General features: G+C 36.4%; 1 protein-coding gene across 3 annotated transcripts in view; it reads right to left on the reverse strand.

The window, feature by feature from the left end:
- Faf1 (Fas associated factor 1) overlaps window positions 1-22,144 on the reverse strand; it is a 459,740-nt gene extending 437,596 nt beyond the window's left edge. For 2 of the 3 annotated variants that reach the window (XM_063236490.1, XM_063236492.1), the window contains exon 1: window positions 18,451-18,958. In XM_063236490.1, the coding sequence (XP_063092560.1) occupies window positions 18,451-18,495 (45 nt within the window). In that variant the 5' untranslated portion in view covers window positions 18,496-18,958. Of the gene's footprint in view, window positions 1-18,450; window positions 18,959-22,067 lie in introns of those variants that run through there. The other variant, XM_063236491.1, reaches the window with a different exon arrangement.
- Window positions 22,145-22,403: the final 259 nt, after the last annotated feature.

Consider the following 22,403-nt stretch of genomic DNA (forward strand, 5'->3'; position numbering starts at 1 on the left):
CAGGAGGGCCGGGGTTTAGTTAAGCGGCACAGGTGCTTGCCTGGCAGGTACAAGGTCATGAGTTTAATCTGCAGTACAAAAAAAGAAAAGAAAGAGACCAAAAGACACACACAAATGAACATCTCAGGAGTCTACCAATAAGAAAGACATTGTCAGATGAGGCCCCTCCATATTGGGCCTCCAGGACCATGAGCCAAAATACGTTATTTTTCTTTAAAACCTACCAAATCTGTGGTACTGTGCTGCAAGCAACAGAAAGGGGACTGATCTCATGTCTTACTTTCAGGAGATTTTAAATCATTATCAAGAGATTTAAATCATTATCATTATCAGTTAAATCATCATTTGTGTCAAAACTGTAATCATACTAATAGTAATACAATGTGCAAAACTGGGGGAAAGTTCATCCTACTATACTTGAAACTCTGGGAATACTGTTTTCACTCCCAAGGTCCAGCTTTTAGGTGCACAATGACATATAAGTATACCAGTCTTAGAACTGTGACCAATATGAGTCAGGTAGTAAGAACCATTGACTCAAATGACAAATAAGTAATCGGCCTCCTTTGAGAAACTGCTCCTAGCCTGTCTAAACCCTGACAGAGTTAGTATTGTTGGTACTAATACCAACAAGCCTACTAAATACAAAAGAATAATCAAAATATAGTGACTATTTAAATTTTAATTATTACAGTAAAAGACAGATTATCATTAATCCCCTTCAAAATATTCCCTCTCACTTTAAACATACTTATCCCACCATTTCTGCCACTTTAAAAAAGCAGTTCTGGAAGGCCTGTTTCATGTCTTCACAATGTGTGATCAAAAACAGTTAAAAGCTGGGAATGGCATGGTCAAGCACCCCTGTAACTCCAGCACCCAGGAGACTGAGGTAGGAGGATCACTGTGAATTCAAGGCAAGCCTGAACAGCACAGTAACACCTCATTTCAACAAAGACCAAAAAAAAAAAAGGCCACTAAATAAATAAATAAACAGTTCAGCATTGCTGCCAAGTATCATATAATAGGAAGGCAAACTTACAAAAAACATAACGGAATGTCCTTATATATCTTTTTCAGGGATCTGACACCATGAGATTTCTGGTTCTTCCCTATAGGCGACATGATCATAAAAGGAATTTAAGGCATCAAGGCAGTCATAATAGCGCAACTAAAGATACTTACAAAAGAACATTTCTAGAATTGCTTCAAAAAGTGGCAAGAATAACTGTGTTTGAAGCAAAACAGTATTTTGATGGGAATTAATTACAATATGTCTTTTATTGTATAGTGTTTTTAACTCAGTCTTTCAACATTATTTTTCTATCATACCTCACATAGTTTACAGTCTCTTTGCAGTTTAAAATATACATACATAGGGGCTGGGGATTTAGCTCAGCGGCATAAGCGCCTCCCTTGTAAGCAGGCAGTTGTGAGTTCGATCCCTGGTACCGATAAAAAGGAAAAGGACAAAAAAAAAAATTTATATTAAAAAAAAATATACATACATATACACACAGAGAAAAAGTAACCACATGATAGCAATGGTGGATAAAACTGGAAAAATTAGGGCTCAAATAGTAAATGCTAATGATACTTCAGTTGCCTTCACGTGATAGAAAAGAACTTCTGTTTAGATCTAGAGTAAAAGAGTAAGTTACAAAATGGTAAACTTCAATTAGCTTTATTAGCTGCTTTATAAACTAGTGATCTCCCAACCACAAAAAATGTTCAAGCCAAAGCTGGATACAAGAAAAGATGAGATGGGACTTTAGCCTGTGACTTTTCCCACAACATAAGCATGGCTCTACCAGACACTAAACATCAAATAATATTCGTTCCTTTAACATACCCAATATTATTAGTTTAAAGAGTTATTATATGAGTGTGTCCATCTTATACATTGGAACTAGGTTATACATTCCTCTTTCGCTACTCTATACTTATTGTAAGAATTTTAAGAACACTGACTTTAACTTATGAGAAGAGATACATCAGGGTGCCCCCACTCACATTCATGGGTGCATTCACATTTTGTATTCACATTTTCAACCAATGATTGAAAATATTCCAAAAAAGTTGCATCTTTACTAAACATGTATAGAATGTACCCATAACTGGTATAACTACTACTTAAATTGCATTTGTATTATATTAAGTATTATAAATACAATACAGATGATTTAGGCCTACAGGAAGATAGATTTATATGAAAATACTATACAACTTTTTATAAGGGAATTGAGCATTCTTAGATTTTGGTATCCACTGGGAACTGGAACAAATTCCAAGCAAATATGAAGATATGACTGTATAGAATGACTCAGAGCTGACAATCAGTTTTTGTCAAATGAGTGAAAAAAGTGTAGCCTAACATGTAATTTTCATATTTTTCCCAAACTCATATAATAATACATGTGAAGTCATTCAAATACTTACTGAACAACTAAGAACTGAACAACATCAGTAGCATACATACTGATTTAAAGTGGTAAGAATCAAAGACATTCTTTTTTTATTTAAGGACTGTCACTAGTACCACCCAATCTGCAATATACCCATCTCTTTTATCCTAACACAATGCCAACCTACGAGAGGTATTTCAGTAAACACTTTGTGGGCCAAGCTCAGAACACCCTAACTGGAACTGCTATAGCAAGTGGTAACAACTAACAGCCATAACTCTATAATTTCGTACCATTGTTGGGCAACAAATGGCAACAGCAAGGTGTTCCTGGCCAGACAAGGTGAAGGAGCTCAGTAATAACGCATATGGAAATGAATCCTAGGGTCAGTTACGTATGGCTCCAGTGACATTCATCAAAAGATAACTATATTCAAACTAACTTCAGGATCTGAACTCTAGAAATTCCAAAGTTCTACTAGACACACACACTACACACACACATACACTGCATGGGTTAAAAAAGAAAAGAAACAAAAATCCTTCTAAAAGACACACCAAGAATGCAAGTGAGTGTTTTTTGGCATACTAATATTTTTATCTCCAAGATCGTAGATAGGATTTATGATCTAAGAATTTTTCATCATGAGCATACACTTCCATTTTGTGAACATACACAATCTACATTTTAACTTTATCTATTCTCCAAACATATATAAGTATGCAGACCAATAACTTATGTAGTACTTCCGTTCTTTTTTTTCTTTTTTCTTTTTCTTTTTTTTTTCCAGTACCGGGGATCGAACTCACGACCACCTGCTTGCAAGGCAGGTGCTTATGCTGCTGAGCTAAATCCCCAGCCCCAGTACTCCCGTTCTTAAAGCAAATGAACTGAGCATTCTCAGTGTAATAACATACTATATTATTATTATTATATCACAACATTATAATAGTCTGTTCTATTAGGATAAGATAGAATAAAAATGAAGTCATGCTAAAATCATATCATTATCAATAAATACAGATAATGATATATATAATGTTCCTTTTTCTTTTTGTTTAATGTAACATATTAATATGTCTTTGCTTATACCTTTGCTGGTTTCTGCTTTTGTTAAATTAGTTAAAAAGAAAAATGATGGGAGTACCGCTTTCTTAAAATAACACTCAGCTTCACTTATGTTTATTTTAGTACAAAAGTTAATTCTTTACAAGTTACCATTTGCTATCTTGTTTAGAAAAACAGATTGCTTTCCAGAAATCTTTGTTCCAGGACTATAGCTAAGGATTTTGGCAATTTAATTAGCAAACTAAAATGTTCAGGGTGGAGGGCAACAACTCAGTACTAGAGGATCTGCTTACACAAGGTCCTGAATTTAAACTAAAAGAAAACTAAAGGCAGGAGGGAAAAAAGGGAAAAGGGGAAAAAAGTTCCAGTGACAGCAAATATGACAAAACAGAAACACGTACCCCAGAAATAGGGAGAAATCTGAAATTTTCAAAATCAGGATGTATGATCTTCTTGTCCATTCTGTCCTGATCATTACTGAGAAATTGATCAAGATAAGGTAAACTCTTTCTGAGGACAGTTACACTGAGTGAGCAAAGAGACTAAGGCGTGTGAACCAGGATATGAAGGATGTAAAATCTCAAATCTTTTGAGACCAGCTGTCCCAATATTCAATGTTCTTCCATGCCTGTGGATGGTAGGAAACATGGACAATTCATCAAATACTTTGACTACAGCTCACTGTTGAGCAGTTTTTTAAATTAATATACATGACAGCCAGACCTCAAATGGTCCAGAAAATCAAAAGCATAACACATATTAGTTTCTAAAACCAGAATGGTATGGCCAGAGCTAAAGAAAAGTGTCAACAGCAATGAGAGATCAATGACAGCTCCAAAAATGTTTAAGGCCCAGTACATTCATTCTGCTAGGAGCAGGCAGGGCCCCCCATGCATTGGTTTCTCTTATCACATGACACAGGGGAAAACTTTTGGCATGAGTCACAAACCGGAATGTAATGGTATTCTGTGTGCCAGAAACAGTCTTTTACTTTGTGTGCAGCTCATGGTGGTTAATGTTCTGTCACATCTGATGCAATGATGAACACAGACAGCAATGGCAAGGTAAGCTCATCCAATGTTTGATATTCTAGTGGGCTTCATCAAACAATAGACCCTATTGTAGATATCTACATGAGTGATCCAGATGATCCAGCATCAGCTATGTTTTGTTCTCCTATAGTTCAGAAGTTTAAAGAGAGTTCTTTAATCTGCCAATCTTTAGTTTCCAAGTGGCAACCCAAAGAGCTTATCATTGATGACAGACAAGGGTCAAGGAGAATATACCCAAAACTGACAGAAAAACAAGGGGCAAATCCTTAGCATTAAAACGTATTTATACTACCACAACTAGTTACTGATAAATGTAAAATGACACAAAATACAGTAAGAAAGTCATCAAATGTTGAAGTACTAAGACTTCTCAGTAGCTACCACTTTAAGATAAGCTGTCAACAAACTCCTGCTTGCTTGTTTGCTTGCTTATTTGATTATTTTCCTCTGACTCCACTATTAACTTCATCAGAAAACCCAGGAACATCAGAAAAGCTTTACTGTTCTTTTTCCATTCCAAAAAGCTACAAAAACAGCATTAAAAAAAAAAAAAACCTGGATTCAGTTTTGTTTCTTTATTTATGTATTTTTTGTTAGTACATATTTGCCATACATCATGATCACATTCATCACAGTGAGTTTGTACCTATACGTAATATATCTTAATTCTTTTTTCACCATTCCTCTCCCCTCATCTTTAACCCCTGTTGATTTACTGTATAAAGGACAACACAATAAACTGCAGCGCTTTTTAAATTTTCCTGCCTGGCATGGTGGCACACGCCTGTAATCCCAGTACTCAGGAAGCTGAGGCAAAAAAGAGAATCACTGTGAGTTCAAAGCCAGCCTGGCTAAAAAGCAAGTTCAAGGCCAGCCTGAAGGGCACTGTGAAACCTGAATCAAAAAGACAAAAAAAAAAAAATTTATTTTAATAAAAAATAATAAATTTTCCCACTACTGTAATTATTACAAGAAAGAAAACATGTTGCACCATTAGAAGAATATAGATGACCCAAAGAGAAACAAACCACATCTATTTTACAATCCTTTAGAAATCTCATTTTCTATTTAAAATTCATGTAAATTTTATGTATGCTTCATAATAATTATTTTAAGAAACTATGTACTTTTTTCAATTATGCTAATAAAAATCAGTGTTGCGAGAAGACATTCACATCTGTATGGTAAGTCTGTTTGTGAGATCAGGTCTTGCTGTATTATCCAGCCTGGTCTCGAATTTCTGGGCTCAAGTAAGCCTCATGTCTCAGCTTTCCAAGTAGCCAGGGCTACAGGTTTGTATCACCATCCCTGGTTTACTGTGTAACTTTGAGTACTGCCTATCATTCCCATTTGAGATACATAATTAGAAAAGATCAAAGACCCTATTTTGCAGCCAAACACACCTGAGTGCTTATCGTAGCCTTATTACTATACCTATCTGTAGAAATATAACAAGTTTCACCAAGAACACTGCCCAAACCTTAACAGCCTTGAGTTCTGCTTCAAGAATAAAGCAATCACATCTATTACCAGTTGGTCTGCAGAGCTGATGCAGAGGCTGAATATACCCAGAAGCTGAACAGGCACAGTGAGCTTTCAACTCAGCTGCACCATCAATGAATCAAGCCTAGGTTTCAGGGAAACTTTCTGTGAAGTGAAAACCCTAAACTGAGTCAAACGCTTTGCTTCTGACAATGAAATAGGGAACAAAGTTTCTTCCAAAGAAGGCTGTAACATAAAAAATTATGCACTCATCTCTTAGACAAACAAAAGTTCTAATATGTTTCCTTTCGGTCCACAGAAATTGCAAACTTCTTTCATTCAAAAGTATAGGTATTACACATATTTGTAACAGTTGTCTTACCCAGGACCATCTCAGTTGCTACACTGGGGAGAATCTGAGGTTGAGGTTTTAAAAAAACCTCATCTATTCAAAAGACTTAGCAATAACCAAAAGAAAATTCAGGCAACTATCTTTGAACCTGGTTCCTGGAATTCTGTCTATAACTACCTTCCCACTATCACCTCATTACCAGGCAATAAAGAAGAAAATCATTTAACAATTTGGTCAACATGTTTCTACCAATTCCCACAGGCTTCCCCAAATTCTATTAATCATGCTATGAGACTCTTATCTTTCCTCCAAAAGTCCATGTCTCAGTGTTTGATCCTTGGTGCCAAACCCCTTAAAAACCAAGAAGGATGTGAGATTTACCTTATTTGAAAGCTAACAATTTAGTCTGCCTGTGTCATAGGTGCTGGCAGAAGACACTGACTCCCAGGTTAGAAACAATGATTCACAGCAATTACCAGTATTCTAAATATCAGCATTTTCTTGTATTGCTTCTACAACCTGATTTCCCAAAGGATGCCACAAAGTGGGTCAACAGACACTTGTACATGCAGTGAACTGCACTGCAGAAAAGGAACTCAAGAGTGTGGAAAATCCAAATCTTACAGTGGAAAGGATGCCTACCCTTCACTCCAGACACAGATACTATCTCAAGAAAGATACACAGAAATCATAAAGAACTGAATACTATATCCCACCCAATGCAGGGGCACTGTGTAAATTAAATATCAAGCACCTCACACAGTATCTACCACATAAAAATCAACCCAAGAAAGAAATTAATGTTATTATTCCTCCCCCACTGAACTTGAAATATGACTGCTTAATCGTGTCTCCACCTCACTTTAACCAGATGTCAAAGAATACACCTAAAATTGGCTTCAAAAAACAAGCTTAACCACTATTTTCTTCTAGAGAAAAACAGGTCAGAGAATCAGCAGGGCACAAAATAAAAAGCTTTCTTCTCACTAATACCCTTCTATTATAGCTAAGCATTAAAGTATCCTGGGAATCAGGATGAACTGCAAAGAAAAAAGAAAAAAATTTTAAAATTGACTCAAACCTAAGTCTAAAGCTATTAAGTAAGATACACATCACCTGGAAACTTTCCCCCCTTCCTTTACCACGTGATAATATCTCATTCTTCCAATACCAACAATTCCTCTATAACCACAAATAAATATAAAAGAGGGTATAATTATTCTACTCTTTTATAATAAATAAATATAAAAGAGGGACTGCTTTTTGAAATTATCTGTCAGAATGACTTTAAACTGAATGACTAGTGATTAACATGGTGAACAATTTTGATTTGAAATTTACATTTCTGCCTTATAAAACAGTTTGGGGGGGGGAAGGAAAAAAAAAAAACAGTTTGAAGCTAGCATGTTGGTACATCCCTGTAATCCCAGCACTCAGGAGGCTGAGGCAGGAGGTTGTGACAAGTTCAAGGCCAGCCCAGCCTGAACTGTACGGCAAAACCCTGTCTCAAAAAGAGGGGGGAAAAAAACAGTTTCAGGTCTGGGGATACAGTTCAACGGGTGAGTGTTTCCATCTCACATGCATAATGCTGTAGATTAAAAATCCAGCAATACACACACACACACACACACACACACACACACACACACACAAAAGGAAAAAGTTAAACCATTATCAAGAGAGAATGACACACAATCTAGTAACTGTATTCAAATTTTACAAGGTTCTTGGCCTCAAGCCTGTTGTCTTGCCATATTACGTAACTGAGCCTCTCTAGAATAGCTAAACCAGAAAGGTGTTTAGGACTTTTCTACATACAGGTAATGTTGAAGCTATAATCCTCAATTCTAGAGTAAGAGAGTGGAGTTTTTATTCTTTCAGTGACAGATTTTATTATTCAAAATCATGTTGACAAATAGAAAATGTATAAAAATAGATAAAAATTTATAATTCTACCCTGTTTGTACCATAACAACCTAGACAAACAGCCTATACTGAAGAGTACTGAGTTCCTCTGATAGCTGCAGGAACACAGAGTGAAGACCAGGCAGTTGTTCACATGAAGAGCTGGCAGAGCAGGAAAACCATGTAAACTGATGACTATCTAACATGACTCAAAAGAGAAACATGCACAAGATACAGAGAAAGAAACTATTCAATGTAACTGGGCACAGGGTATGAATATTATAAGCTAATGGAAGATGGTAGGCTTTGAAAGATGAATAGAAATTTTCCAAAGACACAAAAAGTAAAAGTCCAAAGACATGGACTCATGAAACAGCCTAACTATCAAGGATACACTAAAATATTCCATTTTCCTAAGTCACAAAAATGGAATTGTATTTAAGATCACAAAAATCAAAAAATAACAGGAATGAATGGAATTCCAAAAATTATCTATATCAGTGGTTCTCAAGCACAATCATTAAAATTAGCAATATCAATATAACCTGGGAATTTGGTAAAATCCAAATCTGCAGATCTGATCCCAGATCCTTTGAATCAGAAACTTTGGGATTTGAAGTCCAGCAATCTATAGTTTAACAAGCCCCCAGTTACCCTGATGCAAGGCAAAGTTTGAGAATTATCGACTTAAATCAAGATTTTTCAACACTATCAAAATTTAGGACCAGATAATTCTTCAAGTAGGGGTACATCTTGTGCATTTTATAATGTTTAGTAGCATCCTTAGCCTCAAGGCACTAAATACCAACAGCACTTTCCAGCTGTAACAGCCAAAAATGTCTCTAGACATTGCATAATATCCCTTGGGGACAAAACTCACCACTGATCTAGATCAGCAAACCTTCCTATATAAAAACACATGGCAAATGGGGCTGGGGATTCAGCAGCACAAGCACCTGTCTGGCAAGAGCAAGATCCCAAGTTCAATTCTTGGTAAAAAAATAAAATTTTAAAAAACACATGGCAGCCAGGCATGGTGGCACACTCCTATAATCTCAGCACTAGGAAGGCTGAGACAGGAGGATTGCTGCAAGTTCAAGACCAGCCTGGGCTACAAAGTGAGCTCAAGGCCAGCCTGAACTGTATAGCAAGACCCTGTCTCAAAAAGACAAATAAATAAATATGCATGGCAAAGATCTTGGAAACAACCTAAATGCCCATCAACTAAGGAATGGCTAAAAAAGATGTGGTATTTTTTATACAATGGAGTACTACAACTCAGCCATAAAGGAGGATAAACTGGAGACTTTTCAACTTGAGATCATACTCATTAATGAAATAAATAAGATACACATTATGTGAACATCATATTGTCTCACTAATATGAGAAGCTAAAATTAATATATGTATATGCGTATGTATATATGTATATAAAAAATATTAAGACAGTTATACTACTGATTTCTCTGAATTCAATAAAGAGAAATATTTGTGCTGGTATTGTTTGGACAACTGTAAGGAAATATCTTGTGCTCTGGGTGAATGATTTGAGGATGACAATGTGCAATCAATGTGTATACCATTATTGCCCCTGATTGACGTACTTTGAAATTTTGTTTCAGTTTCTTATCCTTCTCCTCCTCCTCCTTTTTTGCTTCTTTGCTTGAAATCAAATGGATGGGGGGGGTGGGGACACATGGCAAATATTTTAGGCTTTGCAGGCATGTCATTAACTACTCAATTAGGGATAAAAGTGATCGGAGACAACACATAAATAAACATGAGTGACTGTGCTCCAACATGATTTTACACCAAACAGGTGATGGTATGACCATCAGACTACAGTAATTTGTACACTCTTACCCTAAGTCAATTACCTGAATTAAAATTAAGTTAATGTTCTTAACCCCAGTACTACCGTGTAAGTAGCTAAACTATATTTGATCTGCTCTAGTCCCTTTTAATCTAGACAAAACTCAGGCAAATCTGTTTTCTACAGATTCAGTAGCTGAAGCAAATAAAGCCTGAAGTCTTACTCAGAGAACCATGGTCAAAACAAACCACTAAAGCTACAGCTAGTATACCTAAAGTGCAGTGTCCTAACAACTACCCCCTACAAATCCTTCAAATGTTTTAACTTTGAATTCACTAAAATCTAGGGGGGAAAAGTTCTGTGGGGGAGCGGGGGAGCTTTTATAATAAAGACTCAAGATATTAAATATTTCAGGTTTATAAGCAATAAAAAATCTGTTCTCAACTGCCTACCTTCCTCACGGAAACAAGAACGCTAACACAGGCAATAGGTAAAGAACTGTATGTAACTATATTCCAATAAATTTTTATTTACTAAAACATGTAGAAAATTTGCAAAACACAGTCTGCTAATCCCTGATGTACAAAGACCATAAAAACAGTCAAGCAAACAATAAGCATCAACCCAACCTAGCTCAGCAAACACTGTTGTTTTTGTTTCAAGGATTTCAACTATCTATGAACAAAGCAATAAGGCACTAAGTGGTAGCCTAGGAATGATCAAAATACCAGCTTTCTCTTTCTTTCTTTCTTTCTTTCTTTCTTTCTTTCTTTCTTTCCTTCCTTCCTTTCTTCTTTCTTTCCTTCCCTCCCTCCCTGTCTCCCTCCTTCCTTCCTTCCTTCCTTCCTTCCTTCCTTCCTTCCTGTATGTCTACTGCATGCCAGGAACAATCTAACTACCTAACTATTCATTTATTAGAAAGAGTGTAACTGTTTACCAGGGATGTGTCTCAAATTTATGGACTCAAGTGATCAATACTCCTACTCCAGCCTCCCAAGTAGCTGGAACAACAGACACACACCACATCCTTCTTATTAATTTATTTTATACATAAGCTTCTTCACCTGGAGAAATTTATGAATGGCAGGTCCACTGTCCTTCAGAATACAAAGCTACCTGAAAAATTAGCTATAAAATACTTGCGCTAAAGTGTTCCTCGTCAAAATCTTGTTCCAAACCAACCCATAAGTTTGAACCAACTCATCTCCAATTTCTACAATGGAAAAATAACAAGCTTAAATAGATGATGTCAGAAGTTCTCTTGGAAAAAAAAGACGTATCTTAAAATATCAAAAATGAAAACAACATCTAGAATTTGCTGAACACTTTCTATATCAGACACCAGTTCTAATCACTTTCCACGTGTTGACTCATTTTTTCTATAAAGAAACTGAGGCATACAGGTTTGAGATTAGTCAAAAATCACATAAGTGATCTGAGCAACTACTTTGAAGATAAAAATACACAATAATAATAATATTATTAATCTATTGTTTTGAAATTCTGTATCATCAAGGTTTTTTTTTATTTTAAAATTTAAAACAAAAATCACATTAAGTGGCAGAACTGTGATATAAATTCCAGTGGTCTAAAACCAGTCATACCCTTAATCACTATTAAATAAACTAATAATTAATAAACTATTAAACTTCATTCTACATGCCAGAACCTTATTTTCTCAACAAACTACAATCCTAATATTTAAATAACAGGACTAGTTCCTCTAATAAAGAAAATAAAAAACAAAGAAAAAAAAGGAGTAAATAACAATGATTCAATAATTCAAACATAGGACCACGTATTCAATCTCCTAACCAACATAATCTCTCACAATGAAATACGTTCCATGAATTCTTAGTGTGATTCCTAATCCACATCGTCACAGACAATGGCACTGACACCATATCTGTGTTCTCACTCTAGCATCCTCTTTCTAGAAGATAACTCTTTGTATCAAAGTAATAAAGAACAATTCAAAACTTTCATTTAGAAGGAGAAAATGTCACAAAAGGACAGAAACTACTTAAAAGTGATTTACCAATAAAGCCATGGAAAACTGTTTCACAAGAGCTCAGAAGCATATGAAATCTTAAAAGTCCATAGTAACAATACAGTATCAGGAAATTCATATTGCAATATAGACACCAAAAGTATTACTAGCTAGAAAGACCAAAAAGAAAAACAAAGGCACAACTGTATGGTAAGAATAAATAAATAAATAAATAAAAGTAACATCAACATCAATGCCAAGGCTGGGGGTATAACTCAGTGGTATTATCACTTGCCTAATATGTACAAGGCCAGAAGTTCAATGTCCAGCACTGCAAAAATTAAAAATATATATATATATATATATGAAAAACTCAACAACAAATTAAGGGACTGATCTATGACAACTGAAATTAAATTCAGAAAAAATACTTTTTAATTAAGTAGGTAATGTTTTGTTTCTAAGAAAGTCTGAGATAAAGTATTACCAGTGAACACTTGAGTACAGCTAGGATCTCCTTCTGTATTATTAGCAATAGAGAAACAAAAGCAATTAAACATAAGAGACCAATCTGTGAGACTAAACAATTAACATCACCTTTTTGGTTCCCAAAGAAAATTTTTACAAAATTTTCTTAGAGAAAAAGGAAATTAACATGACAACAATCAAAAGACGAAAGGGATCCAATATCTTGAATCTATACAGAACTCAAAACAGATCATGTCCACCAAAATAAATGACCCAAAACTGGACAACTAAAATGAATACACATTTTTCAGAAGTGTAAAAATAGCCAAAAGATACCTGAAAAAAATGCTCAACATCTTTGGCCATCAGCAAAATGCAAATTAAAACATAACATTTAATCTTACACCAGGAAAGAATGGTTATCATCAAAAAAAAAAAAAACACCCACTGGTGAGGCTGGTTTTGGAGCACTTCTACATTGTTGGTGGAAATGTAAACTAATTCAGCCATTCTGAAAATTACACTGGAGATTCCTCAACTAAAAACTCCATTCAATCTAGCTATTCCCCTTCTTGGTATTTTCCCAAAAGAATTAAAGACATCATACTACAGTGATACACGCATACCTATGCTTATAATACCACATTTCTTAACCTAAATCTTAGAAGTGCCCTATAGATCAACAAATGAAGGGTTAAAGAAAATTTAGTATTTAAACATGATGGAGTATTACTGTGCCATAAAGATAAATTAGTCATTAATAGAAAAATATATGTACTTTAAGACTATAATGTTAAGTGAAATAAATCAAACAAGCTTCAACAACACATAACTTCTCTTATATGAGAAATTCAAAGTAAAATAATTTACAACAAACTACAAACTAGGATTGTAGTTTGTTGGGAAAATAAGGTTCTGGCATATAGAATGAAGTTTAATAGTTTATTAATAGGCAACCAGAAACAGGGAGATACATCTTTTGTAAATGGAAAAGGGGATTCAGATGGAGAAAGTGACAGCAAGGGGAAAGAAAGGGAATAAAAAGAATTAATATATGTTAAGTACATGCACCTACCCGTTAAGATGAATGTAAAATTAAATGCAGCAAACACATACTGATAATGAAATTCTTTTTAAAGGTTAAAGGAGTGTGGATGGAAACTCTTTTTGGAGGGGATTATTTTGTTTTAGTTTTTTTTTTTTTTTTTTTTTTTTTTGGTCCACCCAAACAAAGTATGAGGTAATTAATATTACCAAGATTATTTGACAGAAACTGCAGTTGTTTTGGATACCTATTTTTATATCTGTAAGCAAACCAAATAGATCTTGAAAGTATGTTTGATCAACTATTTTTTGTGAAGAGGAAAGAGGCTGTTAAAAAATTCTACAATTACTGGGCCAGGGATTTAGCTCAGGGGTTCAAGCTCTTGCCTGTTAAGTGTGAGATGATTTCAATCTCTGGTACCAAAAAAAAAAAAAAAAAAGAATTCTACAATTACTAAAAGAACAAAATTTGGAATGCATCTCTTGTTACATTGACACTGTCTCTACTCAAAATTTTGGTGGTGCAGCCACTATAGAAAAGTGGGGCTGGGGATATGTCTCAACCATACAATACCCACCTAGCAAGCACAAGGTCCTGAGTTCAATTCCCAGTACCAAAAAAAAAAAAAAAAAGAAAGAGAAAAATGTAGGACAGTTCCTCAAAAATCTACAAGTAAGATCACTGTGTGATCCAGCAATTTTACTTCTGGCTATACTCCCAAAGCGGGCTGGGGATTTAGCTCGGCGGCATAAGCGCCTGCCTTGTAAGCAGGCAGTGGTGAGTTCAATCCCTGGTACCGATAAAAATGAAAAAGACAAAAAAAAAAAGGCTATACAAGGAAAGAAATGCAAAGCAAGGACTCAAACATATTGATACAACAATGTTTACAACAGCATCATTCACAATAACCAAAAGATGTAAACAGCCTAGATGTTAATCAAAGATGAATCAATACACAAAATCTGATATATACAAACAAAAGGACAGTATTTGGCTATAAAAAAAATAAAATAAAACTCTGACACATTACAACATGAATGGTGACCTTACACTAAGTGAAGTAAGTCATCACAAAAGCAGAAATACTGCATGATTCTACTTATACGTGACACCTAGAACAATCAAAATCATAAGACAAAAAACTGGTGGTTGCCATGGGTCACGGAAAAGGAGGATTAGGAGTCATTGTTTAACAAATACAGCTACAGTTTCATAAGATAGAATGCAGTGATGGTTGCACAGTAGTATGAAGGTAATCAATGCCACTGAACTGTACCCTTAAATGGCAAATGTTTAAGTCTATGTATTCTACCATAAATAAGTTTTTTAAATGAGGACAATTTGGAACAGAATAGTTTTGTAGTCCCTACAAAGCAAGTTCATCTACCTACAATCCCAATTCTATCTCATTAAGTATGAGCTACAATCTTCAATCCACTCATGACTTTTCCACTGATTTCAACGGAAGTCGTATTTGTTGAGGTAAAATAGATATAAACTCAAAAGAATTCAAAATCCTTTCTTAAAAGCTTTTCCATACTTAAACATTATATTACTAGGGTCTATTATGTAGCAATGAACAAAATCTGACATTTACCTTTAAATCTCATCAAAGTCTAAAATTATGTCCTTTTACAAAGACACAGAGTTCTCAAAACTGTCACTGATTCCCACAATCATATAAGAAAATATAATTTTAGTAAACAAATATATAAATAAATAACAAATATAATGTTATATCCACATCAGTGTGAGGAAAATTATTTGTCCAGTTGTAGAAGAAACCAGTGCCATCCAAGAATGTTCATGACAAAGCTTGTGGTATTATCTTTAAAATAAATTTCTCATTTCCCTTAAACTAGATAAATGCTTAGTTAATCCTAAAAATCTGAGAATATGAAAAAATAATAATCGATTTTAAACTAAGACTATGAAAATAAACTGATCTGGTACCTTCATTTGTAAGACAATTACAGGTTTGGAGCTGGGGATTTAGCTCAGCGGCATAAGTGCCTGCCTTGCAAGCAGGCAGTCATGAGTTCAATCCCTGGTACCAATAAAAACAAAAAAAGACAATTACAGGTTCCTAAACAACAAGGTTAATGTGCTTAAAATATGTACAGTTTTCTAAATAACTTTTATTCATCAATACTTTCTTACCTAGTTAACAATATAAAATCAACTCTCACCAATTAGTAAGCAACTATTTAGAGCAAATGCCATTAGTTTTTATTTTCCATTTATAAGCAATTGTGGACAACATTGTCACTGGCCTAAAAGACCACCCTAATGTCATTCAAGTAAAAGAAAAATTTTATTAGAATTTATACATGTAGTCAAGCATACTGGCACACACCTATGTTCCCAACACTCTGAGATAATAAGAGAAAAAGCACAAGTTCTAGCACAGCCCAGTCAATTTAGCAGTTTAGCAAGACTCTCTCAAAATAAAAAATTGCCAGGTATGGTAGCACACACCTATAATACCAGAATTTTGGAGACTGAAGCAAGAGGATTACTGTGAGTTCAAGGTGACTTTGGGTTAGGGTGAGTTGAAAGCCAGCCTGAACTGCACAGCAAGACCGTTGTCAAAAAAAAGACCAAAAATTAAGTAAATAAATAAACAAACAAACAATGATAAACTTAATAAAGAAAAATAAAAGTCAGGGATTTAGCTCAGCAGTTCAAGCACTTGCTTGGTAAGCACAAGGTCATGAGTTTGATCACAGTAACAATTTTAAAAAGTATTAAAAAGTAAAACAGAAAAGTAAAAACTAATAAAAAAATTAAAAGGACTGGGGATGTAGTGCTCAATCCTGGGTTCAATCTGGGTTCAATCTTCAGTAAACTTAATTAATTAAAATGTATATTAAAATGATTCAAATAATTACTTTGGTTTCCAAATAAAAATTCCTGGTGCTTATCAGGAAATATTAACCCTACCTCTGAATACTAAATATTCTGTTTTAATGACTGTCACAAATAATAAGTTAGAAAGCAGCTACAAGTTATTAAGGAAAAAAGTTTGGTGAAATTAAAACAAAGTTACAACATTAATTTTAACTAAATCAACTAATGAGGTTAACTCTACTTACAGCTGTTGTCCAAAAGTCTTGCCCATCAGAATATAATTTTAATAACAGGATAAAACTACACCTAGAAATACAAAGTCTTAGCCAGGAGTGGGAGTGCATTCCTATAATCCCAGAACGCAAGAGGCTGAGGCAAGGATATCCTTGCACGTTCGAGACCAGCCTAGGATACAAAGTGAACCCAAGGCCAGCCTGAACCACATAACAAGACCCTGTCTCAAAAGGACAGAAAAAAAAAAAAAAAAAAGGAAATACAAAGTCTTTTTTTACAAGATGTATTCTACATTAGATAAAAGATTACACTGGAGAATGGGGGTAGGGCCTAATACAATGTATGAAAATACCATGCCTAAGACCCACTACTTCATAAAACAGATTCTAATACATTAAGTTTCAGTAACAACTTAAATCTAGTGTAATAAAATTGGTACTGACCGTATATATTGGGGGCAGGGAACCAGGTCTCCCAACACAGTGAACTCACAATGGAACCCAGGATGGCCATGAACCGAAGGATATCCTCCAGCCTCAACCTCCAGAGTGCTGGAATTACAGGTGTGTGCCACCATGCCTGACTTAAGAAATTATACTTTAACATACATTTTATAAAAATAAAAAAGATGCTTAAAGATTTAGACAGGCAAAGATCTTAAGTCATTCCTAAATGTACAACTTGGGAGTCAACTTTTAAGAACCCTCCTATGTTCAACAAATTAAAATATAGATAAACAGACATTCCAAGTGTATCAGATCCATCAGATATCACAGAGTTAACAAAAAGAGCAAATTCTGCAAGTGACCATCAAGTTGTAAAAACAAGAAGAAAAACTCAGTAAACAAATATACTACCTACAGTACTGTTAGACCATGTGCAATAATGACAAGATTCAAGAAAGGGAAGTCTCCCTATACTTGACAGTGGACTCTAAATTAATGCTAAAATGCTTAAAAATACCTCACTAAAATATGTTCTACATCAAAAGGCAAAGGTAATGTTAGCAGGATATCACTTCTAACTCCAACTCTTCCTGGTACATACAGTTCTAATTTCAAAGGGCCTCCCTAAAATACTTACATGCCATTGTAACAACTGAGTTCATAAGGGAATAACTTTTACTTATCCTTTAAAATATTCCTAGAGGAAGGCCACCAGTCAACCCATTCAAGTCTGTAGGGTAGGGAAATCTGCAAATATTAATTGGATAGTATGTGAGTTCACTATAGAGCTCCACTGGAATATACAGTATCTGCCTCTTTCTGATCTTCTTACCCTCCAAAGATTCCAGTAAGGCAAAGCGTCAAATGCTTACTCTTCCTTGAAAAGAACCACCATGCCCGGGGTACCCACCATCTCTTCCTCATCATTCTTTTTACTTTCCTCTTAACACAATATACATACCACATCCGTAACAACACATCCATACTCCATACACCAGGTCTCCTCAGAGAACAATTCAAAACACACCGTACTTAAATGGCCCCACACTTATTATTCCCAAATTGTACACATTCCCCATATAATAGAGAAAACACATTCACACAAGTAATCCAAAAATCTTAACGCTCTCTATTAAAAATTCTCATTCAACTTGTAACACATCCTATATGACCAACGTAACACATGAATTACATGCTCATAAATCACACACACGGACATGTATCAATGCCTAAACTACACATCATTGTAGTATTCAAACAAACGCTTGGAAGAGGCCACCCTTCTGACATAGGAACTCACGAGGTTAGAGGTGGGAGGGGTACAAGGCCAGAAAATTCACCTGAAAATCCGCCAGGATGATCTCGCGGTCCATGTTGGACGCCATGGCGGCGGCCGAGTTCCGAGGCGCCGGGAGCTAAACGTGCACCTGGGCGGGAGACGGCGCCTCCTGCGGCCGTTGTCGCCGTGGCGGCCGCCACCGCCGCCGCCGCCGCCGCCGCCGCCGCCGGGTGCCGAGGAGCTTGCGGGGAAGCCGGCGGACTGGCGGGCGGACGACCCGGCGGGCGGGACAGCGCGAGAGGCGCTAGGCACTCATGCACTCGGTAACCTTCAGGCGCCCGCGAGCCCACGCCGCGGCCGCCCGGACAGGAAGGCTGATGTACAGGCAGGTCGGGTCTCAACTGCCGCCAGCCAAGCCGAGGGCAGGTTGCGACAGCGCGCCCCCAGCTCCTTTCAGCGGCAGCGAGAGCGGCAGGGGCGGGGAAAGCCGGTGAACGAGCAGACGGGCGAACCCCGCGGCCGCCTCCGCCTCCTCCGCTTCCTCCCTAGCTGCTGCCTCCGCCCCTGGTTGGCCAGCGCCAGGGCTGTCGCACATTTTGCCTGTCATCGAGGTCGCAAAGCTGCGCTTTCCGGCTGCCACGTGATTGCCCTCCTGTCAAGGGCTGGGCGCGCGACTACCGCCGGCGGATTCCTGTGCGCGCGGCTGGGACGCCGACCTGTAACCGCAGGAGTTTGAGGTCTCGCAACAGGTTATTCCGGTTCGTGTGGAAACAGAGGCTGCCTCCCCTAGCGGGAGGCTGGATCCCTTCCTACCTTTCACGTGGCTCTCAAACCTGCTCCACGCACTCGTACACTCTTACCCTTCTCAAACAGTGCTCCGCAAATGTAAGTTTCACCGAAATACAACTCTATACGTAGTCTCAACATTTACGCTTACACATTATCACACCTAATCCCAAAGCTCTTTCATCTGAATCGTCCTCAGACTCAGTAACAGGTACCAGACTCCCTCAGTCCACAAGAGAAACAAAGATGAAAATCTGAACCTCAAAGCGGGTAACCCAGCTAGTTAGGGGGGCGGAGGCAGGAGGATACCAAATTGGAGCCCAGTCTGGGCAATTTGGTAAAACTGTCTCAACACTTAAAAAAAAAAAAAAAAAAAGTGGTAGAGGAAAAGCTGGGGTTGTTGCTCAGCGTTCAGTTAAATGCTTGCCTGACAGGATGGCTCACACCTGTGTAATCCCAGTATTCTGGGAGACTGAAGCAGGAGGATCAGAAATTCAGTTCCCGCCTGGAGAACTTACCAATACTCTCAAAATTTTAAAAAAATAGTAACAGTGAAGAGGACTGGAGATAACAGTCAAGTGGAAAATCCCTGGGTTCAGTCCATATCACTATAAATAAGTCAATAATAAATGAACAAGTGGAGAAACTTTATATCTTATAATTGGGGAAAACGAGTTTATTTTAAAAACCTTTATGAATTAATATACTTGTCAGTTACTGAAAGTTTCAACTTAGGGTCAGAAATTGACAGCCTCTACCAAAAACTGTCAAAAAATTGCAAACAATAAGAATCTTTTGTAATTACTGTACATGATAGAGGAAGAGTAACATCAAAATATGTTGAACCCTGACTTAAGAAAATATTGGTCTGAGACCGGTGGTGGAGGGGGGTGGATAATACTTCAGCGACACAGCGCCTGCCTGGCAATCGTGAGATCCTGAGTTCAATTCCTGATACCAAAGAAAAAGAAAACCAGTCTGGACTGTAATAAGGCATTTACATTCTTTCCTGTAAAGTAAGATTGCTGATTTCATTCATGAGAGCTAAAAGAGGAACTAATGAAATCACCGCAGAGAATTGAGGCCTAAGAAAATCTTAATAAAATATTCAGTTGCGCTATGTAAGAAGTAGGCTAGATTTACTCAGTAATAGAGCACTTGCCAAGCACTTATGCAGCCCTTGGTGAAATCTCCAGCACACATACATATACACAAAACATGTATATACATTTATTCTGTGTGTCTTAAACAAAAATGGCCTATAATGTTTATGTGATAATGGTTTAGTACAGAATTATCTAAATAAATCAACAGAACCATCTCTAGTCACATGCATCAGTGTCTTGTTTAAATGCCATCCCAAAGGAAGAAATTCCAAGATTCAGCACAAACATGAATCATGAGGTGATACACAGTACCAACAATGTAAGTGAAGCAATTCAGTTGCCTCATTAGTATGAATCATTCCTCAGTGCAAGGCAGGTGAATAATTGTTTCTAGTTACATGGCCAGGGTTAATGCAGCCCTGAAAAGTTGGTGATTTTCACTGAGTGATTTGTATGGATACGTCAGAACCCGTTAACAAATTCTCTGCTGCTCCTTTTGTCCCTCCTCTCTTTCTATCTAGAAGTTAAACCTATGTTATGATGTAAAAAGAGGGAAATAATGTCCTAAGACATTCATGCATATGATTTTTAGTACTGATTTCCCAAATGGTTGCCTATTGGAACTTGGATGAGTCACTTAAATCTTTCTCACTTCTGCTCTGACAGGAGTACTTCAGGTAGTCAATGAGAGAACAATTATGAAAATACATGAAAAATAGAAAATATCTTTACAAAACCAACATATATTTTATATTCAAGATTCCTGTATTTGAGATCTAACACAGACTCTTACAAAACCTTTATTTCTTTGTCACTAAAATGGGACTAAGCCAGGTATGGTGGTGCACATCTGTAATCCCAGCGCTTGGGAGGCTGGGGCAAGCAGGAGTGCAGTAAGTTCCAGGCCAGTCTGGGTTACATTGTGTGTTTAAGTCCAGTCTGAATTACAGAGTGACATCCTGTCTCAAAAAAAAAGAAAAACTTATAGAATGATTTTGAATGTTGTGGAAAACTCATCATAATCCTTAAAACTCTCCTACCATATCAGTTGTTGCTATTCTTTATGCCAGTTCTGAAATACTTTTCTTGGGACCTCCCCACTTTCATAATTCTTAAGCCACAGAAATAATTCTAACATGGCTTTTACTATTTTTACAACATAATTTAATGATATGATAAAGTCTGTAACCTTTTTCATTGTTTCATCTGCATGCTTTCTCTCCCCACAAAGGTTGAGTTCCTATATATTATAAACCATTTCATTTCATATGCTCTTATATTCACAATAGTTCATGCATGGAAAGTCTTGGGACCAGAGTATAATAGTTAATAATTTTGATTCTATTACTTTTATTAAGTGTCTAATATATATATAAGTACCTTATACACATTATTTCTCATTTAATTTAATCTTCACAACCACTTTACACAATAAAACACTGCCCTTAAAGTAAAAATCTACCCAGGTTATGCTATAAAGAACACAGCCAGGACTAAAGCTAGGTCAAAAACAATGTTCTTTCCAGTACCCTAGGGCAGTGGTTGAGAACCTAAGGCACATGTGTCACAGAAGACTTTATATCATTTAAAGCTCTAAAAGGTTTGCCATAACTGCCCTAGAGCCTCTCCGTACTGTACTGTTACCTTCTGTGCTGTTAAATGTATACAGTTCCTGAAGAAACTGTTGCTTCTCCTAAATCTAATTATTTGCAGTTGAATATCCACTATCCAGGATAACTATCCAATACAAAGAAAAGGAAAGAAAACCAAATATAAAAGTGAAAACCTTCATTTTCCTTCTTCCTTCCTTTCTCCTGGGTTTTCTTTCTTCATTTCACTCTCCAGGATGCCTTCCTTGAAACAATTTCACTGAAGTATCACAAACTAAAAAAATAGAAATGTAGAGGAATTCTTTATTTTTACAAAGAGCTATGAAAAATAGTTTTAATGTATTTATTCTCATAAGTAGTCAATAATTTGTAGAGCTCAGCCTAACTCAAATATAGATCTTATGGTGTCTCCATGTTCTTTGACCTTACTCTTTTATTTAATTTTTTTTGTCTTTTTGAGACAGGGTCTGTCTCTGCAGTTCAGGCTGGCCTTGAGCTCACTTTGTAGCCTA

The sequence above is a fragment of the Cavia porcellus genome, unplaced genomic scaffold (assembly GCF_034190915.1).
Source record: "Cavia porcellus strain 051 isolate PalLab524CR breed Dunkin Hartley unplaced genomic scaffold, mCavPor4.1 scaffold_25, whole genome shotgun sequence".
Classification (NCBI taxonomy): domain Eukaryota; kingdom Metazoa; phylum Chordata; class Mammalia; order Rodentia; family Caviidae; genus Cavia; species Cavia porcellus.